Source organism: Acanthamoeba castellanii, assembly GCF_000313135.1.
Source record: "Acanthamoeba castellanii str. Neff unplaced genomic scaffold scf7180000084733, whole genome shotgun sequence".
NCBI lineage: Eukaryota > Discosea > Longamoebia > Acanthamoebidae > Acanthamoeba > Acanthamoeba castellanii.
In genome coordinates, this window is record NW_004457260.1 from 274,381 (window position 1) to 301,777 (window position 27,397).

General features: G+C 56.5%; 13 protein-coding genes across 13 annotated transcripts in view; 8 read left to right on the forward strand and 5 right to left on the reverse strand.

Annotated features, from left to right (window-relative positions):
• Window positions 1–3,302, reverse strand: part of ACA1_389530 (uncharacterized protein) — a gene marked incomplete at both ends in the record, with an annotated part of 4,171 nt that extends 869 nt beyond the window's left edge. Inside the window, 12 exons of the mRNA XM_004333197.1 lie at window positions 666–852; window positions 988–1,033; window positions 1,166–1,304; window positions 1,409–1,489; window positions 1,639–1,767; window positions 1,873–1,950; window positions 2,059–2,111; window positions 2,212–2,309; window positions 2,417–2,643; window positions 2,764–2,855; window positions 2,938–3,022; window positions 3,174–3,302. Of these exons, the coding sequence (XP_004333245.1) occupies window positions 666–852; window positions 988–1,033; window positions 1,166–1,304; window positions 1,409–1,489; window positions 1,639–1,767; window positions 1,873–1,950; window positions 2,059–2,111; window positions 2,212–2,309; window positions 2,417–2,643; window positions 2,764–2,855; window positions 2,938–3,022; window positions 3,174–3,302 (1,344 nt within the window). The remainder of the gene's footprint in view (window positions 1–665; window positions 853–987; window positions 1,034–1,165; window positions 1,305–1,408; window positions 1,490–1,638; window positions 1,768–1,872; window positions 1,951–2,058; window positions 2,112–2,211; window positions 2,310–2,416; window positions 2,644–2,763; window positions 2,856–2,937; window positions 3,023–3,173) is intronic.
• Window positions 3,303–3,446: 144 nt separating this feature from the next.
• On the reverse strand, window positions 3,447–5,425 carry ACA1_389540 (transcriptional regulator, sir2 family; the record flags this gene model as incomplete). Its single annotated transcript, XM_004333198.1, has 8 exons — window positions 3,447–3,658; window positions 3,775–3,886; window positions 3,987–4,115; window positions 4,196–4,289; window positions 4,420–4,478; window positions 4,796–4,904; window positions 5,055–5,168; window positions 5,331–5,425. 8 exons carry the CDS (start codon window positions 5,423–5,425, stop codon window positions 3,447–3,449), a joined length of 924 nt encoding a protein of 307 aa, XP_004333246.1.
• A 296-nt stretch (window positions 5,426–5,721) lies between these two features.
• On the forward strand, window positions 5,722–8,573 carry ACA1_389550 (uncharacterized protein; the record flags this gene model as incomplete). Its single annotated transcript, XM_004333199.1, has 11 exons — window positions 5,722–5,757; window positions 5,847–6,060; window positions 6,332–6,426; window positions 6,589–6,698; window positions 6,787–6,930; window positions 6,995–7,105; window positions 7,205–7,541; window positions 7,622–7,708; window positions 7,783–7,969; window positions 8,124–8,327; window positions 8,362–8,573. 11 exons carry the CDS (start codon window positions 5,722–5,724, stop codon window positions 8,571–8,573), a joined length of 1,737 nt encoding a protein of 578 aa, XP_004333247.1.
• A 202-nt stretch (window positions 8,574–8,775) lies between these two features.
• Window positions 8,776–12,617, reverse strand: ACA1_389560 (ATPbinding cassette, sub-family D (ALD), member 1, putative; the record flags this gene model as incomplete). The annotated part of the gene is made up of 15 exons (XM_004333200.1): window positions 8,776–9,017; window positions 9,132–9,263; window positions 9,363–9,459; window positions 9,616–9,777; window positions 9,895–10,020; window positions 10,134–10,205; window positions 10,306–10,494; window positions 10,611–10,777; window positions 10,923–11,192; window positions 11,271–11,412; window positions 11,537–11,747; window positions 11,819–11,927; window positions 12,025–12,103; window positions 12,178–12,288; window positions 12,432–12,617. 15 exons carry the CDS (start codon window positions 12,615–12,617, stop codon window positions 8,776–8,778), a joined length of 2,295 nt encoding a protein of 764 aa, XP_004333248.1.
• Window positions 12,618–12,922: 305 nt separating this feature from the next.
• Window positions 12,923–13,217, forward strand: ACA1_389570 (uncharacterized protein; the record flags this gene model as incomplete). Its single annotated transcript, XM_004333201.1, is given in 2 exon segments — window positions 12,923–13,064; window positions 13,078–13,217. 2 exon segments carry the CDS (start codon window positions 12,923–12,925, stop codon window positions 13,215–13,217), a joined length of 282 nt encoding a protein of 93 aa, XP_004333249.1.
• Window positions 13,218–13,322: 105 nt separating this feature from the next.
• ACA1_389580 (uncharacterized protein) lies at window positions 13,323–13,766 on the forward strand (the record flags this gene model as incomplete). Its single annotated transcript, XM_004333202.1, has 1 exon — window positions 13,323–13,766. One exon carries the CDS (start codon window positions 13,323–13,325, stop codon window positions 13,764–13,766), a length of 444 nt encoding a protein of 147 aa, XP_004333250.1.
• Window positions 13,767–13,844: 78 nt separating this feature from the next.
• ACA1_389590 (uncharacterized protein) lies at window positions 13,845–15,051 on the reverse strand (the record flags this gene model as incomplete). Its single annotated transcript, XM_004333203.1, has 5 exons — window positions 13,845–14,002; window positions 14,094–14,197; window positions 14,266–14,380; window positions 14,560–14,673; window positions 14,784–15,051. 5 exons carry the CDS (start codon window positions 15,049–15,051, stop codon window positions 13,845–13,847), a joined length of 759 nt encoding a protein of 252 aa, XP_004333251.1.
• Window positions 15,052–15,564: 513 nt separating this feature from the next.
• ACA1_389600 (Myotubularin related protein 14, putative) lies at window positions 15,565–17,704 on the forward strand (the record flags this gene model as incomplete). The annotated part of the gene is made up of 10 exons (XM_004333204.1): window positions 15,565–15,642; window positions 15,714–15,842; window positions 15,986–16,035; window positions 16,061–16,190; window positions 16,479–16,647; window positions 16,768–16,872; window positions 16,972–17,015; window positions 17,192–17,242; window positions 17,318–17,334; window positions 17,428–17,704. The coding sequence occupies 10 exons, from the start codon at window positions 15,565–15,567 to the stop codon at window positions 17,702–17,704; spliced, it is 1,050 nt and encodes a 349-aa protein (XP_004333252.1).
• A 271-nt stretch (window positions 17,705–17,975) lies between these two features.
• Window positions 17,976–18,973, reverse strand: ACA1_389610 (uncharacterized protein; the record flags this gene model as incomplete). The annotated part of the gene is made up of 4 exons (XM_004333205.1): window positions 17,976–18,203; window positions 18,240–18,599; window positions 18,714–18,788; window positions 18,890–18,973. 4 exons carry the CDS (start codon window positions 18,971–18,973, stop codon window positions 17,976–17,978), a joined length of 747 nt encoding a protein of 248 aa, XP_004333253.1.
• Window positions 18,974–19,735: 762 nt separating this feature from the next.
• On the forward strand, window positions 19,736–23,508 carry ACA1_389620 (SNF2 family Nterminal domain containing protein; the record flags this gene model as incomplete). The annotated part of the gene is made up of 17 exons (XM_004333206.1): window positions 19,736–19,922; window positions 19,974–20,491; window positions 20,585–20,719; window positions 20,742–20,829; window positions 20,911–21,021; window positions 21,091–21,216; window positions 21,323–21,392; window positions 21,493–21,599; window positions 21,689–21,749; window positions 21,818–22,065; window positions 22,149–22,351; window positions 22,503–22,577; window positions 22,655–22,732; window positions 22,875–22,950; window positions 23,039–23,096; window positions 23,181–23,242; window positions 23,342–23,508. 17 exons carry the CDS (start codon window positions 19,736–19,738, stop codon window positions 23,506–23,508), a joined length of 2,370 nt encoding a protein of 789 aa, XP_004333254.1.
• Window positions 23,509–23,564: 56 nt separating this feature from the next.
• On the forward strand, window positions 23,565–25,552 carry ACA1_389630 (uncharacterized protein; the record flags this gene model as incomplete). The annotated part of the gene is made up of 8 exons (XM_004333207.1): window positions 23,565–23,664; window positions 23,748–23,812; window positions 23,948–24,034; window positions 24,284–24,625; window positions 24,719–24,806; window positions 24,960–25,046; window positions 25,126–25,256; window positions 25,373–25,552. The coding sequence occupies 8 exons, from the start codon at window positions 23,565–23,567 to the stop codon at window positions 25,550–25,552; spliced, it is 1,080 nt and encodes a 359-aa protein (XP_004333255.1).
• Window positions 25,553–25,663: 111 nt separating this feature from the next.
• Window positions 25,664–26,368, forward strand: ACA1_389640 (uncharacterized protein; the record flags this gene model as incomplete). The annotated part of the gene is made up of 2 exons (XM_004333208.1): window positions 25,664–25,977; window positions 26,173–26,368. The coding sequence occupies 2 exons, from the start codon at window positions 25,664–25,666 to the stop codon at window positions 26,366–26,368; spliced, it is 510 nt and encodes a 169-aa protein (XP_004333256.1).
• Window positions 26,369–26,461: 93 nt separating this feature from the next.
• Window positions 26,462–27,394, forward strand: ACA1_389650 (uncharacterized protein; the record flags this gene model as incomplete). The annotated part of the gene is made up of 3 exons (XM_004333209.1): window positions 26,462–26,540; window positions 26,796–27,064; window positions 27,158–27,394. 3 exons carry the CDS (start codon window positions 26,462–26,464, stop codon window positions 27,392–27,394), a joined length of 585 nt encoding a protein of 194 aa, XP_004333257.1.
• Window positions 27,395–27,397: the final 3 nt, after the last annotated feature.

The window sequence follows — 27,397 nt, forward strand, 5'->3', positions numbered from 1 at the left end:
CGACCCACACGACCCACACGACACACACACACACACACACACGAGGAGAGTGGGACAAGCGGAGACGGCAGAGGCCTACAGGCGAATGGAGTACACCTATAAGCGCTTTCACGGCATCTGTGGCGAAGCTGCCTGCGTGCCCTTCGCTGCGGTGGTGTGCGCCAAGGTCGATCTCGCCGGCGAGGTTCGCATGCAAGCGATGCCCGCACAACGCCTTGAGCTCTATGCGCGTCGCTTCTAAGAGATCTGACGCGCACCACCGCATGCGCCGGCGACTCACACAGGAAGTTCACCTGAAGTTGCGATGCCCATGTTCAACTGGTACCAAGACGCACGGGCGACAACGATCGGCACCAATGCCGTGCAGCCCTCTGATTGGGACACCGCCCTGAAGCAGCTCCTGTGGTGCGCCCCCAGCCCCCCCGAACCGCGGCCGGGCATCCCTCACCTCTCTTTCGGCATTCAGTTGCATGTATCCTTTGCATGGGGGCGACCTGTACATGCTGCGTGTGGCATGAGCAAGGCATCCTGCTGCACTATGACATCAAGCCAGGCTGCGCCTCCCAGCAGCTCCACGCCACTCCACATGGCCAAGCCCTCTCCTTCATCCAGTCTTGTACAATGTGCCGTACAGTTCCCCACATTGGAGATCACCCGGCGAAGACGAAGCTGCGCAGCTTGACCTCCTCGAGCATGCGTCCCTCCTCCAGTGCGTCGATCTGGTCGTGCGGCCGACTGACCAGGTCCTGGGTGAGCGCAGCCGAGAGGAATTCGAGGAACTCCTCGGCCGCCACCGTCACGCCGATCCGGTGCGGCCCGGCCTCATCCAGCACGAACGTCGAAAATCCCGCCCTGTAATTTATAGACACATTTGCAGCAAATGAATCAAACAAATAACTAAATATGAAAAAGAAAACGAGTTGTATTTTATTTTATTTTATTATCACAATACAAAAAATAGATAATAAAATGGATGGAGTGGCGTACCATTCGTGGATCATGAGGTGTCCTCGTGCATACTTGACGAACCGATCTACAAGCGCACACGCACGACCGCAACACAACACGCACACACCCAACCGCACACGCCGAGAGCACGCACCCGATCAGCCAACCGAACATTTTTTTTTGGGTGATGAGGGCGGAGGCTGGACGCGGTCCGCACCGGGGTAGATGGCTTCGGCGACGGTGAGGGCGTCGTGCGGGCACGTTCCGCGTACATCGCGGAAGAAGATGCCGCTCCGGTAGTACAGCCATGTCTTGAGCAGCCGCCCGACCACCTCGCTCTCCGGCGGGGCGGTCGCCTGTTCGCCAGTTGTGTGCCGTGTGTGTCGCATGTCGTGTCGTGTCGTGTCGTGTCGTGTCGTGTCGTGTCGTGCGAAACGAGGCCTGCTGACGTGGTACGTACGTGCATGAGCGCGAGGCAGGGGTCGCCGGTCCACCAGAGCTTGTTGGTGACGGCGTCGTTGATGACGTCGATTCGAAGGCCCTCGGTGCCGAACACGCGGGCGGCGGCCAGTGTGTCCGACGAGATGTTGTGGTTCGGGTAGTGGTGGTACACTAACAACACGAGCACATCAGCACATCAGCACACGACACACGCACAACCGCACACACGGCGCACGGCGCACGGCACACGGCACACGACGATCGAGGGGGAGGGAACTGACCGTGTCCGGGCTCGAAGGGGTCGGTGGGCGACTTGAAGGGGAAGTCCTCGGTTTGGGCCTCTTTCATGCGATGGCCCATGCCCATGTACACCAGCCGCTGCAAGAACACCCACGCACGCAGACATCACTGTTCAGCTCCTTGCGTGTCGTGCGTTGTGTGTCGTGTGTGTCGTGTGTCGTTGGCTGTGTGTGTCGCACGCACCATGTTGGTGGCGATGCCCGGATCCAGCGCCAGAGCCTCGGCGATGTTGGTGAGTGCGCCCAGCCCGATTACCACCACCTGCACGGGAACGTTTGGGCCATGACGTCAGCAGAACTTGGAGCCCGATGAGCTTTTCGATTGCGGGGAGATAGCCTGCTGTACCGGCCGGGGGTGGTGCTCGCGGACCGTGCTGGCGATGAACCGCGCGGCGTTGCCCTTCTTTGCGGCCTTCTTGTCGCCTGTTTTTTCCTATCGAACATTAGTGAACACAGCGCACACAACGCACACAGGGCACACAACGCACACAACACAGGAAAAGCAATCACTGTGACGCTGTACCGCATTCTTTCTTCTGGGCGGCCATCATCTGATCGATCTCGTCGAGCGGGAACAGGCCCATCCCCTCCGTTCCCGTGTGCCACACGTCTCGGTGCGTCCTGGACCCGAGGCACCACCAGCCACCACCAGCCCGATCGCTCTTGTTAGCTCAGATTGTGTCGCACACGCACGCGCACCACCACCGCACGCGCACTCATGCACACACCCGAGTTCGACGCCGTGACCGGCGATCACAGGAATTCGCGGCGGATCTGACGGCGGCTTTGGCTGGTGTTCTTTGGCTTCCTCGCCCGCTTCCGCTTCGTCGTCTTCGTGTTCGTTCTTTTCGCTTTTGCTTTCGTTCTTTTCGACTTCGCCGACCTCGTCAGGTACCCGTGTGGACTGGCCGCGCTCGTAGGCAGTGACGATTTCCTGTGCTACCCGGGCTCGCACCTGCTCACCGCACACGCACGACCCCACATCGCACACGCACCGCACACGCACGACCGCACGCGCACCACAAATGTGAGTGCGATGGCAAAAAGAATTGGTTTGATCAAAACACTCGAGCACCTGGGTGTAGCCGTAGGTGGTGGTAATGCCCAGCAGCTCCACGTCCTCCTTGGGCAAGTGCAGCAGCATCAGCAGCGCCAACGCGTCGTCCACTACCCACACGCACGCCCGCACTCGGTAAGTGTGTCGCACGCATCACCACCGCACACAAGGAGCACACAACACACTTCATACCATCAGTGCCGATGTCAGTGTCGAAGATGACGCGCACGGGTCCCTCGTTTTCCTGCACTTCAGCCGAGGCGGCCTCCTTGGCGGCCTTCACCGCCTCGAGCCACCCCTCGAGCACGCCCTTCTCCTCCTGGGTTCCCAATTTAAATTGAAAAAAGGTTATTCCTGATTTTCAATTTAAATATAAATATAATCATAAATAGAAATAGAAATATTAATAGAAAAGAGGAAGAAGGTACGGGGGAGACTTCGAGGCGTTCGGTGCGGTAGGGCATCTTGCGGTGGGCGTGCCGGTAGACGTGGCCGTCCCCACTCACTCCACCCCCTTGCCCGCCGCCCTTGCCCTTCTTGGAGGAGTTCTGGCCCATGATGACCCACTTGATGAGAATAAAAATTATTGTTGTAATTCACACAACTCAGTGTAAGTGCTGGTTAGGCGAATAAGGTTTGTACAAATCAGAGAATAATAAATAAAACCCAAAAGCTGCAACTCAGTGCTCAGCAGCGCATCATCAGCAGCGGTAGGAGGTGGTCCGGTCGGAGGCGACCACGACCACCTCTTCCGCCTCCGCCTCGGGGTCCGAGTCGGAGTGGTAGGTGGCGGGGGACGAGGGGTTGGAGTAGAACCAGAGCCGTGGCCGGGCGTGGTAGTGCTGCATGCGGTGCGCCAGCGTGGGCAGCGTCTTCTCCGATGGCCCCAAGATGTGTTGAATCCACGGATAGTCTATCAATTTGCCAAAGCCAATTTGTTGTCAGTCGTGTTTCTGTGTGTGTTGTGTGTGTGTGTGTGTGTTGTGTGTGTGTGTGTTGTGTGTTGTGTGTGGTTTCTCGGAAACGCACCCTCTCGTCGTTCGGCGTAGAGGTTGAAGCTGTAGACCTTCTTGCCGAACTCTTGTGCGATGGCGAGGGCCTTCTCCGTCACTCCGACCGAGAACGACGTTCCCACAAAAATCTGTCAACACACACATAGCACCACGCGAGAGCCCACTGAACTCAATACAACAGAAGATGACAGCATGAAGACGACATGGCGGGTCAGGCAAGCAAGGTACCAGCACGTCTGAGTCGTGAAACCACTCGTCGACGCGGTCCCATTGGTAAAATTGGTGCGAGCCGTACTGCTCATCGAACAGCAGCGCCTGCGGCAGCACCGCCTCGTCACACGACGGGCAAATGGGTGCCTGGCCGTAGTGAAGAAGAGAAAAGGTTAGCGTTGTGTGTCGTGTGTCGTGTCGGGTGGCGTGTGTGTTGTATGTCGTACCTCGGTGAGCATGAGATTGCCGGCATCCATGCATGTTCCCTCTTTCGCGTAGTCCTCCAGATCGATGTCGTCTATGGACTCATCATAGGCGTAACTGCAGTCGTCTGTAATACTGCGCACATATTTTTATTATCGATAATAATTAGAAAATGGAAGTAGGAATTAGCCAATGAACGGATTGGTTTGAGAGCAGGCCAGACAGACAGCGTGCGAAGGAAGCATACCATTTGTACATTCCGAGTCGTCCGTGGACCTCGATAAGTTTGTGTGGGCAGAGCGCCGTCTGTAAGTGTAATCGATCGATGTTCTGTGTTCTGTGTGTCGTGTCGTGGTAATGTTGCATGCTTTTAGTGCACTGCCAGCTGCACGCTCGGCAGCGTTTCGCCGCATGCACCGAAGATTGAATAATACTAATAATACTAATAATATTAATAATAAAGAAGAAATAAAAATAACAATCTTGGTTTGCTCTATGCCAGTGGAGTGAAAGAAGAGGTGGACAATGGCTTTGTCCCTCCCGCTGAGCACTGCCGTGCGCTGCAGCTGGCAACGTTTACAACAACGGCGCATGGAAAAGGAATGCAGGATCGCGTACATGACTTTCGCGTTGCACATCTGCGAGATGGCAGCGATCGCGTAGTGGCCTGCGTTGGGCTGCGCCTTGAAGTACTCGGGCTTCTGGTGTGTTCGCAGCCAAAACTTGTTGTACCTGCATGGCACCAAGTCACAACATCATTGTTTATATTTATTAGTCTTATTTATTATTTGTATTTATTACTTGGAAATCTGTGTTGTGATTGAAAAGGCCAGGCGAGGTGAAGAAGATAGATCAAGAGAAAGAAGAAGAAAGGGTGAGTACCACAGAGTGGGATTCTTCTTGAATTTGGACCGAGTGCCCCAGCTCATCACGAAATTGGTCCACACGGCCGTGCTCGTGCCTCGGTACGGCGCGATACCGCTGGCAGCGCTTAGCCTGTGCACAAATCGCTGTCAGCACGTTGCCTTCATGCAGGTACTACACGAGAGAAATCGATCACAGGCCAAAAGCGATGAAAAATCTCGCTTTGTAGGAAGATGTTTTGGCCACAGCCTGCACCAACAAAGAATAAACGGGCATTGACGAGGCAAAGCGTACCCAGCACCAGTAATGAACAGAGGCACCTCGCCGTTGCACAGATCGGCCACCAAATTATCCATTTCGCGATCTCGCGGCCGTGTTGAAGAGCCCATCCTGAACCTCCTTCGGGGTCCTTTCTCTACTGCTCGTTGGACAAGCGCAGCAGCGAGCCAGCCCCACCCCAAGCACGATCCAAGAGAACAGTTAGGTCTCTACGCAGTTTCCGCTGCTCCTTCTGCTTTACTCAACCCCGCCTTTTCCTTGAACCCTTTTCCTTCTTTCCTTCGATTTCTCTGTAAACAGAAATAAAATCAGAAACAGCACTACTTCCTTTGCTTTCGAAGGCAGTTCGTCGGTCAAGCCTTGATGGACCTACACTATGGTAAGTGGCTGATCCGCATGTGCGCCAATGAGCACGATTCTGCCCCCTGGCTTCCGCGCCTTCGTGCCATCCTCGTACGTTCTTGCTTGTTTTTTTTTTTACAATGTTGTTTTTAGTGATAACAATAAAATACAATATTTCTTGGCGAACAGGAGAGCACAAAGAGCCCGGATGTGCTCAAGGTGGCGTTGCTCCTGCATTTGGCGTCCAAGAGTCGCTTCACCCACGCGGTAGTCGCCACGTCGCTCGTGGAGGGCGTCGTCAAGCCGGCGACCACGAGCGACAAGGTCCGCGCATGCGCCATCTTTGCCGTGGCGGAGACGACCCCAAGAGGAGATGTGAAGACAATGCTGCTCGGCCTTAACGGTTCGCAGCTGCGCCACCTTCGCCCTCTTTCGCTCTACTGCCGCCATGTCTCACAGTAAACCTTTCGTGTGTGTGCGGTGGTGCTTGTGCGTGCGCGTGTCGTCTTGGGGCGAAGAGGGATCATTGCCGTTCGGATTGCTCGCGCACACGACGTTGGCGTGGGCCACCCTTCACCACCTCGGCGACGAGGCGCCACGTGCAGCACTCGGTCACGCTGTGTATGCGCTGGCCCATGACGCTGAGGTCATGTCCGCCTGGCACGTGTGTGAAGGTGCCCTGGATCTGGGCAACGACCCAGCGCACAGGAGCCTTAGCGGTAAGGCCGATACCACTTCGCCCGGCCTGGACCCTTCCACATTATGCCAGGTACACACACAACACACACAACACACACGACACGACACGGCACACACGGCACACACGACCGCACACGACACGACACGCACCAATCCAGAGGAGCACGCAACACGCAGCGCAACAAGCGAACCCAATAGTGAATTGAGACTAACTGATCTCAACTTTGCGAAGATGCTCTACAAAGAGATTAGGAAGCAGTTGACGTCCACCAAACTCAAGCAGCACCTGGTGGCATTGTTGATGGACCACCTTGGGCAGGTCACCACCGACCACCAAGCCATGTATGCACACTAGTCGCTTCCAGCTCCATCGCCACCACCCCGTACCTGCAACAACCAACACACACCAACCCAGCCAACGATTAGTCAGGTGTCTGCTGGACACCATTGTGCCGGGCTCGTTTGCCGAAGGCACAGTGCGACAGGAGGTAGAGCGGGACTGCCCTGACGCGCTGGGCGTGCTGCGGCGGTTGGCCGACGAGCCGCAGTTCGACCACCTGTGGCGCTGGCTTGAGTACCACCCTCACCACCCCATCCCATTGTGGTAGTCGTGGCTCACCATCGCGTGCGGCAAGCAGGCAACAAGACTCAGAGTCATGGGACACCAAGGGGCTGCCGCTCACCGCGCGGGCAGACCTCCAGCGGTTCCTCGATGCGCCCCTGCCCGCCCACTGGTTCGCCGGCAAATGGTACACACCACCATGTACCGTGTGCCATTTATTAATGATATTTGTTTTGATATATATTTCTCATTTATTTTATACAAATAAAAATATATCAACTACTAGGATGCCGGATCTGGCTGGGCTCGACGACGAGGACTGGAGAATCACAGTTCCGTGCGGATTCGTGTGGCCCCAGGTCATCAGGAACCTTGCATCGCGGGTTGGCTCCGTACAAGAGGAAGCGACCGGGCAGCTGGCATTGGTTGCGGAACTAGGTCAGCCCGCGAGGCGGCTGGCCATCAAGTGGGTGGCCACCCGCCTGCTCCCGTTCAAGCGGGTCATCAACAAGGCCTCGATCTTAGAGCACTTCCTCATTACCGCCGTTTCCAGTCTCACCGCCTACGAGTACCAGGTGGCCGGTTTCCACCGAAAGTTCGCCTGCGACGGATATGGTGACGTGGTTCGTTTACTACCACACACACCGATATCTCTCACTCTCTCTCTCTCTCAGACCAACACCACGCCACACAACAAACACAGGCTATGCACATAGACGAATACCTAGGGCTGGTGCGCGATGATGACGAAGATGAAAGTGCGCGCATCATGGCGCTGCACCTCATTGCCGTACGTGCTCCGGCTCCTTCGTTTCCTCCGGCCGGTTCATTGTTCTGTAACCACACGCACACGGGCCTGTACAGATGTACCCCGATTTGTGGCGGGTCACCATGCCTCACGTGGAGGCGGTGTTCCACAACTCTGCGCGGGAGCGTTGCAACATAGCGCTGTGCACAACGGCCCTGTCAACCCTCTCCTTCATTGCACCCGTCCCGCTGGATTCATGGCCGGCAGCCAGCATCCAGGAAGAAGAGAGGGAGCACGTGTGGCGTGTGATCGAGCTGCTGGGATCGTTCTTGCCCCCACTCCCTGGTACTCGATCAAGCTCTTCAACCCAAGCTGACCTCTCATTTCATCTCATTTCTTCTTCTCTTCGTTCTTTGTTTTTCATTCTTCGTCTTCGTTCTTTGTTGAACATGTGTAGGTCATGTCATGCCCCTGCGAGATATGGCAGCCACAGCGTTGGCTGAACATCAGACCAACGGCGCCGTGGACCATAGCGGGGATGATCTCCCTGAGGAACTACGCTCTCTTGTGGCCCGCAAGGCAGACAAAGCAGCCTACAGCCACCTTCAGGTTTCTGCTATCCGCTTGGCGCTGCCATTTTGTCTTTGTTTGACTCATCTTGGTGTGCAGTGGTGTGCGGCTCTGGGCACATGCAGGCTCCTTCTCCGTGCGCGTGGCCTTGCAGGCCACGACTTTGACGCCCGCTGTGCATCCCCTGACATTCACACACTTGCAAGCACAGAAATTGAGCTGGGGCTGGGTGAATGGCTACCAAGACGCATCAAGCCCGTGCTGCTTGCCAGAGCCCTCCGTCCCCCAACCCTACTACCAGCACCACGGGGGCACCCTTTCGGGGCCAGGGACATGACAAGAGCCTACCTGCACATCTTCTTTGATCTTGATTAGCTTCATGACTCTCAAAATAAAGTGCTTAGCTGTCCTTTGTGGATTTGTGAACGCCATGGCCTTTGGTTGTAGTTGAAAAGTGGGAATAAAAAGAAAAAAATAGTGAATTATCGATAATAAAAGGGCCAAAAATAATTATGCATTGCTCTTCTCTTTTGCCAGCACTACTCCTGCTGGAGGGCGATGGAGTCCTCGCCGAGGAGGTTGCAGAGCTCGCGCAGCCGCTTGTGCATGGTGGGCATGCCCTGGAGCTGGGCCTCGAGCCGCATCTTCTCCTCCTTGAGCCCCATGCGCGCCGTGGCGTTGAGGGGCAGGAACTGCCAGCCGCCCTCGCCGTCGAACTGCAGCAGGTAGTTGTGGTACTGCCACAGCGACGGTCGGTGCGTTACCGTCAACAGCGTAATGCCTGACACGAGTGGGCAACATCAATGTAAGTTGCGTGTGTCGTGTGTGTCGTGTCGTGTCGTGTGTGTCGTGTGTGTCGTGTATGTCGTGTATGTCGTGTCGTGTCGTGTCGTACCGAGATCCTGGGCGTGGGCATACATCTTGCCCTCGACGTCGACGCTGACGGCCGAGGTGCACTCATCGAGAATGGCGTACTTGGGCCGGTGGTAGAACAGACGCGCCATCGCCACCCTCTGCTTCTCGCCGCCTGCACGAGCACCCCAGCATGTAAGAAGTTTGTCGTGTGCGTAGTGTCGTGTGCGGTGGTGCGTGTGTGTGTGTGTGTGTCGCGAGAGCGGGAGGGTACCGGAGAGGACGTCCTTCCAGTCGCTCACGGCATCCCAGCCGCCTTCCCGGACGACCACCTTGGTGAGGTTCACCCACTCCATTATGTCGTCCAGATCCTGGCAACGCAAATTTGCCATTCCATGAGTAATATTTAAATGTAGTGCGTATTTTTATTATTATTTTATTATTTATAAATAATAAAATAATAAAATAATAAAAAATACGCACTACTAATTATTGTTGAAAATAAATAAATAAATAAATAATGGTACCTTGTCGGTGATGTTGGCGCTGTGCATGTCTTGGACGGTGTGCGGGTAGATGACCTGATCTCGCAGCGAGCCGATGGCGAGGTAGGGGCGTTGGGGAATGTAGAACATGTCCGAGATGCTCGGCTTCACCACCGAACCGCGGTACACCGGCCACAGACCGCCCTGCGTCGTGTGTCACACGCGCCACCATAGCGTGAGCTTGTGTGCTCTGTAGAGCCGAGACCTCGGTCTGGGCCGTTGGTCGTTGCAATGGGGCGCCGGGGGGGGGTGTCCACGTACGAGGATGCGGAAGAGCGAAGACTTGCCGCAGCCGTTGGGACCCGTGATGAGCAGGTGGCGGCCCGGGGTGACCTCGAACGAGAGGCTCTCCACCAGCACGTCTCCGTTGGGCGACACGATCGGCACCTGGACGCAGCACCACCCGGGGTTGTGTGAGTACAGAGAGATCGTGCATTGTGTGTTGTGTGTGGTGTGTGTGTGTGTGTGTGTTCCATGGGCGTGTGCGGTAAGTGTGGTACCTTGTCGAATTGAATGTAGTCGGCCTCCTGCACGACGCCTTGGGGTTTGGTCAAATCGAGTGGCTCCGCAGGCTGTGGTGTGTGGTGTGTGGTGTGTGTGGTGTGTGTGGTTAGACAAAGAGCTTTCTGAGGGGCATGGTGGTACGTCAGCGCGGGGCAGTACAAGGAGTACCCCGTTGTCGTGGTGTCGGATCCGCTTCTCTTTCACGGTGGTCGACTCTTCTTCCGCATCGTCCTCATCGCTGTCCTCTCCGTCGGGTTCACCCTTGATGCGCTTTGCCTTTGCGCCGTCGTCATCGTCGTCCACGTTGTTGATCATTGTCTTGACGAACTTGCCGTCGTGCATATCCTCGAACACGTCCTTTTTTTTTTCAAACCGCATAAGCAACACAACACAACACACACGACACACGCACCACAGCACACGCACGACCGCACACGACGGGCGCAGATTGACAGAGGAGGATAGACGCGTACAAGCATGTCGGTGACGCGCGTGACGTAGCCGTCGAGCTCGCTGATCTGCTTCTGGGCAAGCATGATGCGCTCCACGGCGTCGGCACTGTCGAGCAGCAGCTTGCGGGCCACGATGTAGTTCTGCGTGCGGTCGCCCATCGACGAAAGTCCCTCCACAGTACCCGTGGCTGCCACCACAAATTCAACATTTTATAACAATTAAATATTAATCATTAATACAACGACAAGTTTACATTTCAAAGTAATATTTATGTTGATATAAAATGTAAAATATGACTGTGAAAAGAATTAAAAAAATAATGGGAGTTGTACCTTTTTCGATTTTCTGTTGCTTGTAGTCGGCGAGGAAGGTGGGGAAGGCGATGATGTTCATGCCGATGGCGCTCCACACGTACTTCATGAGGAAGCCCTCGAGCATGGTGTAGAACACGCGCTGCTGGAAGATGAGGTTCATGTGCTTGACCAGCGCGTAGTAGCTCCGGGCGATCACCCCGTGCTCGATCTTGTGCCCGCGGTAGAACGCGATCTCCTCGGCGTTCGTGATCAGTCTGCTGTGCACGAACCGCAGCTGGCCCTCCAACGCTGTGCGTATGGCATGCGGCGTTAGCCTCTGTGTGCGTGTGTCGTGTGCGGTGGTGCGTGTGCGGCAAGGTGGCGTACCGGCCTGCTTGGCGACGAGGGCGCCGAAGGGCGGTGACATACGGCGCAGCAGTTTGCTGGTGAGCCATACGCACATGACGCCGCCCGCCAGAGGCGGCAGGCCGCTCATGAAGCCGGCCTGGCGCGTGATCAGCACCCACAGCTGCACCACCATCAACACCTGGAATGCGACGCATGCGGCCAATAAATAATAGATTATTAGAATTCACACATACAGACACCACACACACGAAAAAGGGCAAGCCAGGTGGTCGGTGGGCACGTACGACGTCGAACATGGGCTTGGACAGCTGGGAGTAGAGGGAGGCGAGGTGGGAGCTGAACTTGGAGACGTCCTCGGTGAGGCACTGGTCGGCGTTGGTCAGCCGGCTGTCCAGGTTGCCCACGCGGTAGTAGGTCTCCGACTCCATGTACTTCTGGTACAGGTGGTCCGACATCCGCGTGCGGAAGGCGATGGCCAACTTGTCCTCCAAGTACCTATAAAGTTGTGCGATGGGTTAGGGCAACTCGCTGTGGTGCGTGTGCGCGTGCGTGTGCGTGTGCGGTACTTGATCATGGAGTTGGTGTAAACGGCGGGAACCGAGAGAGCGAGCCACTTGGCCAGCAGCCACATGAAAGCGAAGGGGGAGCGACCCACGATGGACCTGACGATTTGACCTGTCGGCGGGTCGCGTATGTGTTTTGTGTTTTGGTTAGCACAACAGGAAGGCAGGCGTGTAGTTTCTCTCTAGGCGATGATGGTGATGAGAGGTACCATCGATGTAGGCAACGTAGATGCTGAGCAGGGTCCGGGTGAACAAGAAGAACGTGTGCATGCCAAGAATGCCCGCTTCCTGCACAAGCGCGTGAGTGGTCCCATGTGATGCACAAGTACGCTAAGCAACGAGAGAGAGAGAGATGGTGATACCTTGCTGTAGATGGAAGGCAGCACGATGCGGAGGAGCCGCCCAAGGCGCTTGTAGAACTGCTGGCGATTGAACTGGGGCTTGGCCTTCACCACCACTCCAGTTGTTGCCTCCTGCAAAGTGTTCATTTAATTAAAGGAATTCCTTTAATTAAATTCCAAATCCCAATTGGGATGATCCATGGCGCAAATCTTGGGAAAAAATAAAATAAAATAAAAAGTATAATCGTAAAGACGTGGGAGAGGCAGAGGCTCACCTCAAGTGCATCTTGTTGCGCCCTGTGCTCCTTCTCGGCTTCCATCTGATTTACTCGCTTTCGGGTGAGGTAGACGCCGGCCCCGACAGATGCGAGAATACCCAGCCCCGACACTAGGTGCCGTTTGGTGACATTCTCGCGCAGCAGGCGCGTCAACGCCTCCACCGAGATGGGTGTCGAGCTCATCTGCCCCAATTCGATTGAAATGGAACAGTCAATTGATAGAAATGGTGGAAAATTGAGAGCGATTTAATCGAAGAATGAGAGACCCGAATACGGCACGAGAACGGGTGCTTGTACCACGACCTACCGGCGTCCTAGTGAAGATGCCCACTCGGCGCTCGCGAAGTGGCCGGAAAGCTGAAGCACTCTCACTGCGAAAAACGCGACGAAAAAGAGCTCTTTAAAATTATAACAAATATAAAATTGATCTTTGGCACTTTGGCAACCAACCAAGGTTTGCTATTGGCTGGTGAATTTACCAACGGCACATGTGCTCGCTGTCCTACTTCTACCTGCGTCCGCGTGGGGAGGCTACATTCATCATCAACTTGATCCTTCTGCTGAGCACCGGCCGCTTCGAGCCGCCTCTACGTCGCCTACTGCACGGTCGGCTTGCAGCCCCGTCCCGTCGTCCGAGCCCTAGGCGTCTTTGGTCTGCTTCAGCTCTACTGCTTCATCAACTGGCTGCGCTCGTTCCTGCTCCCCGACTCCTTCCGCATCATCTTCAGCCAGATCTGCGCTTTGTTTCAAACGGGCAGCATCCCAGTCCAAGCACTAGATTAATTACAAGAAATCAATCCAAAAAATATCGGGGTCGGGTCTTGGGGGTGAAAACCGACCTAGAATCGGAAACCAAAGCACTTCACCCAGACAAAGCAAACAACACTCATGGAGCCGGCGAAGAGATGCAAGACGGAGGGGTGCGACAACTTTGCCGGTAGCGACGGCCAGTGCAACGCGTGCCGCCGGGGCGAGACGCCCGACGCGGAGAAGCGCAAGCGCGAGGATGAAGCGGCCAAGGCCGCCGAGGAGCGGGCGCGGGCCGACAAGAAGCGCAAGCTGGACGAGTACCGCGAGGCTCAGGCCCCGTGCGCCCGGTGCGGCGGGCGCGAGGTGCTCACGCTCTACAACAAGGCGCCGGACAACTGCTACGCCACGCTGCCGTCGGGCCGCGAGCTCGAGGGCGGCTTCCCGACGCTGGACGGCCTCACCCACCACGAAGGGGTTGACATGAAGGTCTGCCTCGGGTGCGGCACCATTGTCGGGTTCGACTCCGAAGCGATCCGGGCCGTGCTCCAGCAAGAAGAAGAACGAGCAGAGCAGGACGACTAGTAATCGTTTTCTTGTTCTTTTTTAAAAAAAGATAAAGAACGAAAAGCGAAGCAGCACAGAACGAAGAAGCGGATGGGGCTACTTGCGAAATGTGGGATCCAGCAGGCGGGCATAGGGCGAGCGCAGCAACTTCTGCCTCAACCCTTCCTCGTCGAGTTCCTGGTCGTCGTCCTCCTTTTTCATCAGCTTCTCTTTGACAAGCTCATCAAAGTTCTCGGCCAGGAATCGCTCGCCAGCTGGGTTGTGATTTGTTGTTGTTGTGTGGTATGTGGTGTGTGAGCCCACACCACGCACGTCCCACACAACAGGTCCAAGGCAAGCCAGTACCTTGTTTGGTGTATTTAGCCCAGAGCCGTTGCCTGGCCTGCTCGAGGTTGTTGTACAGCTCCTGGACGTGGTCCGCCGTCACCGAGCGCGGGTCATCCATCCACCTGGAGTTGGAATAGTTTCTCAATCCGGCCTGTCGCGGGCGACAGATAGTGAAGCAGGTGTTCCGTACTCTTGCCGAATGCGCGTCTCTTCTTCCTCGAACTCTTCGTTGAAGCCAATAAACTCGGGCATGTTCTGCACATGTTCGTGCTGAATGCGCAGCAGCTCATTTTCCTGGTCCAGCTCTGCGCAGGTGACAAGCGTGGTACCGTAAGCAAGGCAAGGCAAGGCAAGAACACACCCGGCCTGGACCCTTCCACATTATGCCAGGTACACACACAACACACAACACACACAACACACAACACACACAACACACACAACACACACAACACACACAACACACAACGTAATGTATGCGTACTTCGGAAGAGGAGCACGTTGGTGTCGTCCTCGTAGGTATCGTCTTCCTGATGGAGGCGTCGAGCAAATTCGTTTACCTCCAACAGCGTCTCGTGCTCCTCGGCCGACATGTTCACTGCAGTGCAATCACAAACCACATTACCATCAGTGGGCCCGTGTCGTGTGCGTGTGCGTGTGTGCGTATGTGTGCGTGTGAACGTGTGTGTCAAGGACTAGCGTGCGCACGTTGCTGGGACGTCGTGGCAAGCGGGGCATCGAACAGCACCGACTCATCCCACCTCTCTTCGTCTTCTTCAGTCTCCTCCTCGTCGGCGAATCGGGCCAGCTTGCTGTGCACCTTCTTCTTCTCCTCCCGCTGCATCTGCATCGCTGGTTGGTCGTGGGCCGACGGCCCGCGGTTGATGCCCTCGAACTTGTCCAGGAACTTGTAGAGATCGGGGAACGCCCGTCGTCGGGCCTCCACCTCTTGGGGCGTCAAACGTGGCACCTGCATCTCCTCCTGATTCCCTCCTTCCTCTTCACCTGCGCCGATCCCGGCTGTTTGTTGTTCATCTTCCGTAGTGAGCATTTGCATCGAAGCATCCACTACACGAATGAAGAAGAAGGGAGGGATTGTACGAGCTCGTACAAGATCGCAAATTTTCAGATTGGGCGGGATTACGAGGGGGAGGCGAAGATTGCGGACGAGTTCTGGCATCGCGGCCAGGAGGGGCGCTTTTACCCCCCTTGTTGGCCTTGATTTTGTCCATAATCGCTCGCATCGGCAACATCGATTTCTGGGAACTGATTATGCCTCGATTCTGCGTGTTGGCCATGGTGGCGAATGCAGCCCAGGACGGCCGCATTGTTCGTGCCGTTGTTGAGGTCAAGTGAGAACCCTCAATTGCCCGCATGAAGCATCCACATCTTGCTGGCGCCCTCATCTCTTCTGAACAAAACAAGAAGAAAATAAAAAACCTAGGAAGAAAATAAAGAATAAAGCTGTGCAACAAGGAGCACAGTCGACATGGAGAAGCTCAAGGAGCTGTTGCTCTTCTTCGACCGGCACCCCCACCCGCCCAAGAGCTGCCGCCACGAGCCTTTCGTATGTTACCCTTTCTTTTCTTTTAAAGCCAAAAATTGCACTTTTCCTGACAGCGTTGGTCGCCTCCTCAGCTGAGTGAGGTGCAAGCGGCATGCGTGGAGATGATGGCAAGAGACGGTCCGGTCTCGCTGATGGACAACACCCAAGGCCAGCTGTGCCCCTCTTACCCACTGCAGATCGTCCTCCCGCACGCCACCGAGGTGCGTCCCTGCCCACAGAATAACCCAACTCCCCAGTCGCGCAGTGAGTGCAGTGAGTGCAGTGCGTGCATGTCGTGTGTCGTGTGTCGTGTGTCGCGTGTCGCGTGTCGCGTGTCGTGTGTGACTGAGGTTGTTGGGTGCAGGAGGATACGGCCAAGATTGCTGTTGCTGTAGAAAGGGCCAAATACGCCCGGTATGACCGCCCGTGGCCTGAGCAGGCTCACCCATGACTTACAGCACCACGAGCTCAGGTACCGCCAGCGATTTGCCGTTCCCGCGTTCGCCTACCGCGGCAGCTGGGTGTGCCGATCAGCCGCGCCGTCCGACCTGGAGCACATCCAGAGCTACGTGCCGTGGTTCGTCTTCTCATCATTGCCGCCCCCCCCCGCGCTTCTTTCTAAGTCCCTACTAACACTCAACCTTGGCACTCCCGTTACTCGCGTGACCTCAGCGACGACGCCGAAACCCACTATCAACACGACCGGGCTCTTCTGTCCCAATTTTCAGTGCACTACGTACGGCCAAACTGTGAGTGTTGTGTGTTGTGTTGTGTCTTGTGCGGTGGTGCGTGTGGCAGTCGCTTGGTATGTGGTCATGCGGTGGTGATCGATTGATTGGTTGCGTGGACTTCAACAGTTGTTGAATATGATGTCCGAGGAGACGGTGGAGGAGCATGGCGTGCGGTGCTGCCTGGCGGAGCAGGTGGCGTCGCGTGAGCTGTACTCTTCTCCGCCGCTCCAGCTCTGCGTCGTGCCCTACCCTGGCGTCAAACTCTTCGACACCTGGCGCCAGGGCGGCTACAACGGTTGCATTCCGCCCCCGACCACCTTCGCACTGATAGCACGCATTGACGTTTAGTATGTGTGTGTGTGTGTGTGTGTGTGTGTCGTGTGTGTCGTGTGTGTGTGTTGCGCCGACGTAACAGGCAACATTCCGTATGACTGGAGCAAGTGTTCTGCGGAGTTGGAGATCCCAGCGCAGCTTCACGCTGCCGACGATGAATGGCCGGAGCACAAATCCTGGGACTTAGGTACGGCGTTGCCCGACACAATCAGCAGCAGCAGAGCATTCACCACGACCACGACCACCACCACCACGACTCAATTTGAATACAACAATGTGCCTGCAGTCACGCTCACGCAGAAGTATTTCGGACTCATGCTGTCGCTGCTGGTACGCGGCGGAGGAGGGCTCCTGGTTCACTGCCGCTCGGGGTGGGATCGAACGCCCATGTGGCTGTCGCTTTTAAGGTGATGCATAACACACGCAAGACGGCACACAACATGGCACACAACACAACTCACGACATGGACCTCGCGTTCAGGTTGTCCTTGTGGGCGGATGGGGAGGTGCACCAATCGCTCAGTGCCGACGAGATTGTCTACCTGACCGTGGCCTATGTACATAGTTCACTCAGGTCCGTGCAATGTTTATCAGTCATTTCTAACCATTATTGTGCACTTTTCCTCCTCTAGGATTGGCTCTTGTTTGGGTACATATCATATATTCCTAAATACTACCTGTAAGTATTTCATCTGGTGATTGCGCTCATTGACCGTTCTTTGGTGGGTGGTAATTGGTGCAGCCACGACTTTGCGGGGCGTCGATCGAAGGGGCAGGAGATAATGCTGTTCACCTTCCACTTCCTCCTGGCGGTCCTGTCGGCCGACTACTCGGTCCACACCCACATCCGCCGTCAAGCTTCCAAAGCCTCCACCGGCAAGAGCGAAGCCGGCGCAGCAGTCCTGGAGCAGGATGTGGGCGAGCCATCAGCTCACTCGGCGGAGACGAGGGAGCGCAAGCTGCGCGACGTCCACCACCTGTTCACGCAAGCCTACGCCCAGTGCTTCTTCAAAACATAGCGAATGGAACAAGACGAATTCAATCAAGCGATTAATAAAAATAAAATAAAATAAAATAACATGCTTATTTTCGACGCATGAGGAAGACGCCCAGGAGAACGCCCATCGCAGCTGGGAGGACCGCACTGGCGAGGAGGCCCCAACCTTGACCTTCGTCGGGAACCGGGACTGGGTTGTTTTGGAAGTGATGGACCCATGCCCTGTCGAAGTCACGCGTCAGTTTAAACTGGTCGGACTTGATGGCCATCAAAAGCGAAGCTTGGGCGCAGGCTTACTCAAAATTCTCACGCCTCTCGCCGTCGTGGTCCTGATCAAAGAGTACCACCACGTTGGTCTTGCCGACAAAGGCCCAGATCGAGGGCCGTGCTGAGTTGTACGTTAGCTCGTGCAGGACCTGGCGGACCACCTCGGCCTGGCTCAGCTGGAACTGGAGCAGCTTCACCGATTCGAGGCGGTAGCGCACTCGGTCGTCATCCGCAGCACGGAGCCACACTTGGACCTGCAAGAATGGCCATTGATGAGGCAGCACGTGTACTGGCACTCCGGCGGCGGCCGCGATCTCCTTCAGGTGGGTCGTAAGGATGTTGGTGGCGTCTTCACCGACGATTAGGTCGCGGTAGCTCAGGTCTATGTAGGTCAGCTTGGGCAGGCAGCGCTCTACCACTGCCCGCGACGACGCGCGGACGACCACTGCGCGCTTCGCCATTTCCACGATCTCGAGTAGTTCGCCCTGCGGGAGCCGGAGCCGCGGAAGCATGTGCTCTCGGTGGAAGGCAGCTTCGGCATGTCCGATCCAGGTCTCGTAGAGTTGGCTGGGCGTGGCTGAGACAGCCGTGGCCGTTGGTGTAGAGGTGGCCGTTGCTGTTGCTGTCGTGGACGTTGCTGTAGGGCCAGCCTTCGCTGGACAGGCCGTTGGTATAGAGGTGGCCGTTGCTGTCGAGGCGGTCGATGCAGTACGTTGGAGCTGTTGTTGAGCAGTGGTGGGTACTTTTTTTGTGGTTGGTTGTACCACCAGCTTCTTGCCACTCTTCTTCTGTGTCTTCTTCTTCTTCTTCTCCTTTTTGCCGCTCGAGGTCGGCGATTGCTGCTGTGTTGTCTTGTGTGATGTGAGTTGCGGTTGCACGAGAGGGTGCCTTGTTGTGCGGTGTGAGTGTCGCGTTATGGTAGGAATCATCAAGAGGGTACCTGCGCTGCCGTGAAGGTGTCGGCGTCGGTGATGGCATAGGCCAATTCTCCTTCCCGCTCTACCGCTTTCCACGCAGCGATCATCTGTTGAGCTCCTCCACTTGCGCCCGCCACCTTGAGCAGCAAGACGGCGCACATCACACCTTTGTCCAGAGTGGCCCACGGCGTCGGTTCTGGGTCGAATGCAGTGCCAGCATCAGTAATTACTCTTTTTTTTAATTTATTTAATTGTAAAATTAAAAATATAATAAAATAAATTAATACACCACGTTTGTACCCACCCGTATGATGGTAACGATTGAGCACCATCCTAATGTTGTGGAACTGCTTGGCATAAATGGAATGCTTCCCCTTTCGCTTGGGCCACACGCTAGCCAACTCATCTAGAAGCAGGCGCACATCTTGAGGGTTTTTTGGTTGCACTCCCTCGGATCTCGCCAACTGCTGAAGATGCGGGCGCAGCAAGGCCTCCATATTTGAGAAGAAGCCATTCAGTTTCGCGAAGGCGTGAAAGGTGACGGGACCCTCCATCTTGGGATGTAGTTGGGGCCGTTTTAGTTTCTTATTTGTTTTCGTTTTCGTTTTCGTTTTGTTTTTCGAACTACCTATTTCTATTCACCTAAATTGAAAAGAAAGAAAACTAAACTAACGGCGTTAGATCGATTTGGCGGGAACGTTTGAACGGAGGGGTGCAGGTCACCAACGCGTTCCCGCCACCAACACTACATTTTCTTCAAAGACTGGACAAGGGAGTGCGACATTTCAATGCAAGCAAGGCCGCATCGACAAAACTTGCTCGGCAAGGAAAATCATCACAATCTACCATCAGAAGTCTCATCGTCGATGATGAAGCGCAACAGCAGGCCAGAGCTTCAGCAGCGCCCAGTCGAGGCTGTAATCGACCTTACCGCCTCCGACAGCGACTCGGATGAGGACATCATCGATCTGAGCCGCCGCCTCTCCGCCCTCAAGCCCCCTTCCGCACAAGGGGCCCGCAAACCGACTCTTGCCCAACCTGCACCGGCTGTGGCCCGTACCAGTATCCGCACGCCCCCCATTTCTCGAGATTTGCATCAGCCATCAGGCCGATCTTCTTCTTCTTCTTCTTCAACTACCTCGCTACGCGGCTCCTCTCTTCACCCATCGCGGCCCGCCCAGCCGCCCCGCACCTCCATCATGCTGCCCATCGAGGCCGTAACGACACCCGCTACAACAACTGCGCCCAAGGCCAGCAGCACCACGAGTCGAGGCGGCGCAGTCGTCGATCCGTCGTTCGCGTTCCCCGTGTTCGCCGCGTCGACGTCGCGCACCAAGCTGCCGCCGGTCAACTTGGCCGAGGTACGGCGGCTCAACAGCCAGGCGTCGCTCCAGGCGGCCGGCAGGGAGCAGCTGCAGCGGGAGCAGGCCCTCGCGAAGGAGAGCGAGGAGGACAACGTCATCCGCCTGCTACGAGAGACGCTGCGCATCAGCGACGGCGGCTCCTCTGATGCAAAAGCCGCGAGCGGCGGTGCTGCTGCAGCGAATGACCAGTCGTCATCGTCGACGACTACCGTGGGCCAGCTGGGCCAGGACCTCACTGTCACTCTGCTGCCTTACCAGCTGGTACCTGTGTGAAAGCCACCACCAGCCGCCCACAACTTTGCCCTGGGAGCAAGATTCTCACTCCTCTTCACCCACTGTGTGTCGAACGCGCAGGACGGTGTGAAGTGGATGGTGGACAACGAGTCCAGTGCGACGGCCATCAAGGGCGGCATCCTGGCCGACGACATGGGTCTCGGCAAGACGGTAACCGGCGCCTGGACACCCTCTCAAATTCCCAAATCGCTCACGGTGCACTCTTGTCACCTCCCAGATACAAGTGATCGCGCTCTACCTCGCACACCGCACTGCGCGGCGAAAGCCGATGCTGGTGGTCTGCATGCTGTCCACCCTCAACCAATGTACGCGTTCGCCACACGCGCACTTGCATTCATTCATTCATTCATTCATTCATTCATTCGTGTGCCCAATCTGTCGAGCAGGGCTGGACGAAATCACGACGCGCATCGCGAAGCGCAAGGCCGCGCGGGTGCTCACCTACTACGGCTCCGGGCGATCGCAATCGAAGGAGCTCGTAGAATCATACGACATCGGTACGAGACAGATGCATCTCTCATCTCTCCTCTCTTTCTCAGTTTCTGACACAAGTGCACTTCCTGCAGTGCTCACTACTTACGGCACGTTGGCCGCCGAGTTCAAGGGGAAGGGAACCGACGCCAAGGCTAAGACCGCGGCGAAGCCCTCTCTCCTCGCTAGCATCCACTGGTGGCGTGTGGTACTCGACGAAGGTAAACCAACGCGTGTGCGGTGGTGTGCGTATGCGTGCGCGGTGATGTGCCGTCGTGAGTGCTTACTTGCGCCTATTCGTTTGTTTTTTATTTCTGTTACCCGCAGCCCACTTGATCAAGAACAAGAAGACCAAGACGGCCATGGCCGCCCACCAGCTGCAGGCCGAGCAGCGCTGGTGTCTCAGCGGCACCCCCATTCAAAACAGGTTTCTACCCAGTACTGGACATTGTCCCCCACCCCCCGGCGGTCTCACTCGTGCGTTGGTGTCAATGCAGCCTCGACGATCTGTACAGTCTGTTGTGCTTCCTGCACGTTCCCGTCGTGAGCGACCTCGACTGGTGGAACACCTACATCGTCAAGCCGTCCAAAGCCAAGGCCACCAGTACGTGGCCGGAACTCTTGTATTTGTGGCGCGATGGTTGCCATCGAGAGAGTGGATGTGTGCGCTAACGCGTTTGCTGCCTTTTTAAGGCACGCGAGAAAAGGCCAGGCGGCGCCTGCAGCTCATTCTCCAATCTCTTCTGTTGCGAAGGTACGCTTTGTTTTCGTTTATACAGTGGCGTACCAGTGTCGCAACACGCACACACACACACACACCAGGACCAAGGATCAGTCGTACAACGGGCGCCCGATCCTGCAGCTGCCTACAAAGACAATCACCCTGCGCGCCACCACGTTCTCGGCCGATGAGCGTATCGTCTATGACGACCTGTTCAACAAGGCCAAGAACACGTTCAACAAGTACGCGCGAGACGGCACAGTGCTCAACAACTACATGAAGGTGCTCGAGCTGCTCCTGCGATTGCGGCAGGCCTGCGACCACCCTGCGCTCGCCCTCAAAGGCAAAGGTTGCCACCTCCATCACACCTTTCCGCTCTTCGCTCTTCGCTCTTTGCTGTGCTTCGTTCTTTCCTGACGAGGAGCTGTACAGCAGCTGCGCCGTCGGGCGAGGAGGACGTGTGTCCGATCTGCGTGCAGCCGCTGGAAGAGGACGCGGTGGTGGCGTCCAAGTGTCGACACCGATTCTGCGCCGACTGCATCGCGAGCCAGCTGGCCTCTGGCGAGAGCCGCTGCCCGACCTGTGACGTCGCCATCGACTCCGACAAGCTCCTCCCACTTTCCTCTTCTCCCAAGGTACGATTGTGTGTGTGTGTGTGTGGCATGTCTGTGGTCATGTCTGTGGTCATGTCTGTGGTCTGTGTGGTCGTCTGTGTCGTGTGCGATGGTGCGTGCGATTGTCAGTGGGTGCTCAGGAATGCTAACTGCTTTGATCGGCCATGGCCAGCTGAATGGACGAGAACGACCGGTGGCTGAGGAGGCGGAGGAGCACAGCAGCGCCAAGATTGAGGCTTTGATGAAGGTAAAGCTTCAACTGAAAAAACGACAAAAGCAATTTGAACGAGAACAAACGCTGACATTCATCACATTTTTTAACAGGCGCTGACCAAGGTCCGAGAAGAGCGCCCGGGCGAGAAGAGCATCGTCTTCTCGCAGTTTACGTCATTCCTGGATCTCGTGCAGGCATTGCCCCTCCCCCTGGCATCTCACATAGTCACTCAGTCTAGTCTAACCTTTTCACACACACACACACACACAACAGAAACACATGAAGAGACACAACATCTCGTTTGTGCGTTTGGACGGCTCGATGGTGCAGAACCACCGAATGCAAGCCATCGAGCGATTCAACACGGACCCACGCGTTTCCGTGATGCTCATCTCGCTCAAGGCCGGTACGTACCTGCGCGTGACAACGCCTTCAACTTGAAGTCGCTCCTCCCCTCAAAAACGTGTCTGGAATTCTCACTCACGTGGGCTTAGGCGGCACGGGGCTCAACCTGACGGTGGCCAACCACGTCTTCCTGCTCGACCCCTGGTGGTACGTTGACTCCTCTCTCTTCCGTCTCCCGCCGTAACGAGACACTCACCAGTCGTGTGTGTCGTGTGTGTCGTGTGCATGCAGGAATCCTTTCACTGAGGTGCAGGCCATCGATCGCGTGCATCGACTGGGGCAGACACGCCCAGGTATAGTTAACCAGCGCTGACCTCAATACAACCGTTTTGTGGAGCTGCGTGCGGTTCTGCGTGTGATGTCTGCGGTTGACCTCGGCCTCGGTGTTGCAGTGTCGGTGACGCAGTTCGTGATCAAGGACTCGGTCGAGGAGAAGATCATCAAGATGCAGGAGCGCAAGAAGGCCCTCGCCGCCGACGTCCTCTCGTCCGATACCAACAAGAAGGCCAGCCTCTCCCGCCTCAGCGTTTCGGAACTGCGCCACCTCTTCTCCGACTGAATAATATTAAAATATGAAAATAACTCAAAATAATAAAACTAAAACAAAAGAAAAAGATGGAGCTGCCGGAGGAGGTGGAGTTGAGGTGGCTCGCGCTCCTGCCCTGGACAGACCTCGTGCGCGCTGGCCTCGTGTGCACCCGCTGGCACCGCCTTGGTACATCATACCTTCGATCGAGTCGCCTTCGTCGTTGGTTGATCCTGGACTTTATTGTCATTATTTTTGTTTGGGGTGGACAGCCAACGATGCGAGCTTGTGGGAGGCGGCCTTCGTGCGCGAGTTTGGACCCGAGGCAGCAGATGCCGTGCGGGGCGCCACCTCCATTCCTCAGGCAATCATCCCCCCCCATATTTTTTAAGATTTTTTTATATATTTATTATCTATCATTCATTTTATTTTATCTGCGTCCAAAGCCTAACCACTGCCATTGGGTGTGCAGGGCCTGGAAAGGCTGTGGGAGGGCGCACCGGTTGAGCTTCCCGTATGGTTCAACAAAATGACATGGCGGGCCCGCCCTTCGCGCACCGTACGACCACTCCGGCACAACACACACACGCCGCCCTCTCTCTCTTTCTCTCTCTCTCTCTCACACACAACACACACACACACAACACACACACACACACACACACACACACACACACAACACACACACACACACACACACACAACACACACACACACACAACACACACACACACACACAACACACACACACACCACACACACACAACACACACACGCACACACCGAACACGCACACGAAAATGAACAGGAAGGCAAGGCGTTCAGGGAGTACCCCGAGTATGACCATTCAGCGATCCTTGTCAACAAGGAGCCGTGGGATCCAGCCGAGGCGCCGCCGGCCCAGCAGCAGGCCGACAATAACGGCGTACCAGAGTCGACGGCGACGGGCGACGACGGCCACCCCAATAATTGGTGGCAGGCCATTTTCCTGCGGCACTACGTGCTGCGGCACCGGTGGCTCCACGGGTGCGACCCGCAGCAGCCGAGCGCGGAGAGGCCACCGCAGGTCGAGGTCATGCGCATTGTGGTGTGCGGAATGGAGGCGAGCGGAAAGAGCAGCTTCTTGCGCGCCCTTGCACCCGACCAGCACGTACGTGTGTGTGTGGTGTTGTGTGTGTGTGTGTGTGTGTCGTGCGTGTCGTGTGTCGTGTGCTGAGAAAGCGAGCGTGTGTTGGGGGCACAGGTGGAAGACAAGGGCATCAACGTGGTGGTGCTTAACGACGTAAGCAAAGATGACACGGTGGTTCTGCTGGAAATGCGGCGCCCGAGGGGTGCTCGCCCCACCAACAACCCATAGACTTCGGCTCATCTTAGCTGATACCTTCTCCTTTCCTCTGTGTGCGCCGTGTGTGCGTGCGTGGCGTGGCGTGCGTGGCGTGCGTGCGCCGTGCGTGCCGTGTGTGTCGTGTGGTGCACACACGCAGGGTGGCATGGGCAGATCTTCAATGGCGCGGGCACAGTGGCGGGTGTGATGTTCGTCATTGACTCATCCGACTTCGCTCCTTTCCTCTGTACGCGCACGGTCCCATCTTGAGTGCTTCCTGTCTGTGTGTCACACGTCTCACACGTCTCACCGCGCCGCTCTTGAAGATGGGCAAACCGGTAACGAGAGCGCGTACCAGCGGATGGAAGCCATCTACCGGTGCTTCCACGGCATCACCGGCGAGGCCTGCCGCCGGCGCCTGAACGCCGTCGTGTGCGCGCACAAGATCGACCTCGCCGTACGCAATTAATATATTTTTTTTCTATTTTTTTTTCCTTTTCTCATTGATCGTGTGTGTCGTGTGTCGTGTCGTGTCGTGTGTGTGTCGTGTGTCGTGTGTGGCGTGTGAAACAGAGCGAGGCTGACAAGGAGGAACTGCGTGATACGGTTGACCGCAAGCTGCGCGTTACTGCGCTCGAGACCTGCACGTGGTATTACCGCGCTCGTGCGTCGACTGTCGCCACGTCGGCCACCACTGACCGAGCCGCTTGTCTCGCTGCCCTCCACCAGTGCCTCTCTACATTCATGACCTGAACGAACGCCTTTTACGGGCGAAGGTCACTGTTCGTAACAAAATATCAAAATAAAGTTATCCAAAAGAAAATCAAATTATCAGTATTTTTTACTTTTTTCGAATCTAACGAGATGGAGGGGTGGGACGTCGAGGTGCGGTTCGTGACCAGCTGCAGCCGCGTCTTTTTGGCCGACCTGTGCCCCGCCGACACGACCGTGGGCGACCTCAAGCGGATGGTGTTCGAGCGCCTGGGCTGCCCGCCCCAGGACTTCTTCCTTGTGCCTTCCCCCCAACAGCAGGCAGTAGTCGGGCGCCTGGACGACCATCGCACCTTGGCCCACTACGCCGACCGACTCCTGCAGCCCGCCGCCTGCGCCTCACCAGCCGCCACCGCCGGTCGGCCCTCTGTGCAGCTCCTGCTACGGTGGAAGTCGAAGCCGCGCTTGTTCTCACTCCCACGCCTCCCACCCGACCGTATGGAAAAGAATGGCGTGTGTTGTGGTGTGTCGTGCTGTGTATCGTGTGTGTTGTGTGTGCGTGTGTGTGTGTCGTGCTGTGTGTGTGTCGTGCTGGGTATCGTGTTAGTGTGTCTCACAAATAGGCACTCGCACACAGAAGCGAGTGGGTACCACGGTGTCAGGCTAAGAGTGGTGAAGGAGATCAAGCTCTTGCTCGGGGCCATTCCGCCGCCGGCCAACCGGGAGATCTCCACCGCCGGTCTCCACCTGTGGGAGGCCCACGCCGCCACCATGGCCCACTTCGTCTTCCTCGTCGAAGCACCCGATGAGGCCGGCCCCTATCGAGGTACCATGCAAGCAAGCGGCCATTTGTCGTGAGATTGAGCCAACGCAAAACGCACTTGCATTGTAGGGGGCACGTTCGCTGTGCGGATGTCGCTGCCTGATGAGTACCCATTTCAGAGGCCGCACATGCAGGTCATCACGCCCATCCACCACCCGTTGATCGCCCCCGACGGCCGGCTTGCCCTCCACCACTTCCTATCGGGAGGTACGCCACACACGACACACGACACACGACACACGACACACGACACACGACACACGACACACGACCACACACACACACACACACACACGACACACACACACACACGCAGCACACGACACACACACACCACACACACCACACACACACACACACACACACACACACACACACACACACACACAACACACAACACACACACACACACACACACAGCGCAAGACGAACACCAACGAGGCTTATCTTCTCACTGAACAGAGGCCAGCAGTGATTGGGAGCCACGAATCTTGATGGTGGATCTGCTGCAGATGTTTCGCCAGCAGCTGCTGGTCACCGACTACGACCACGTGCGCGAGACCTGCGACCTCGTGGAGCCGTTGGCCGAGGCCGTGGACCGCTGGACGGCCGATGGCGCGGGTCAGGCGCGCAAGGCTGCCGCCATGACGGCCCTCTTCGCCATGACCGACACCGAGCGCGCCAAGCGCTGGCCCAATTGGGCCGACGCATTCGCTTCGTTGCATCCGCAGGTGCGACACACGGCACACACCGCACACATGACACACGCACACATGACACACGCACGACACACTCTAACTGCACACATGCTACATACACTACAGTATGGGCGCGAGGTGCGCACGCTTGTGGTACTGGCGTCGCGCAACTCGCACGAGCTGCAGTGCTCAACTTGCACGGCCACGACAACGCTCAGCGATCTGCCGCTCGAGCTGGTGGCCATGATCGCGGATCGCCTGCTCCTCCTGCACATGGCCGACCTTGCCAGGTCCCTTGCGCTGCCCAGCTTCTTTGGTTTGCCGCCGGACTGGCGCACCCGCGTCATCACCACACCACCATAGTCC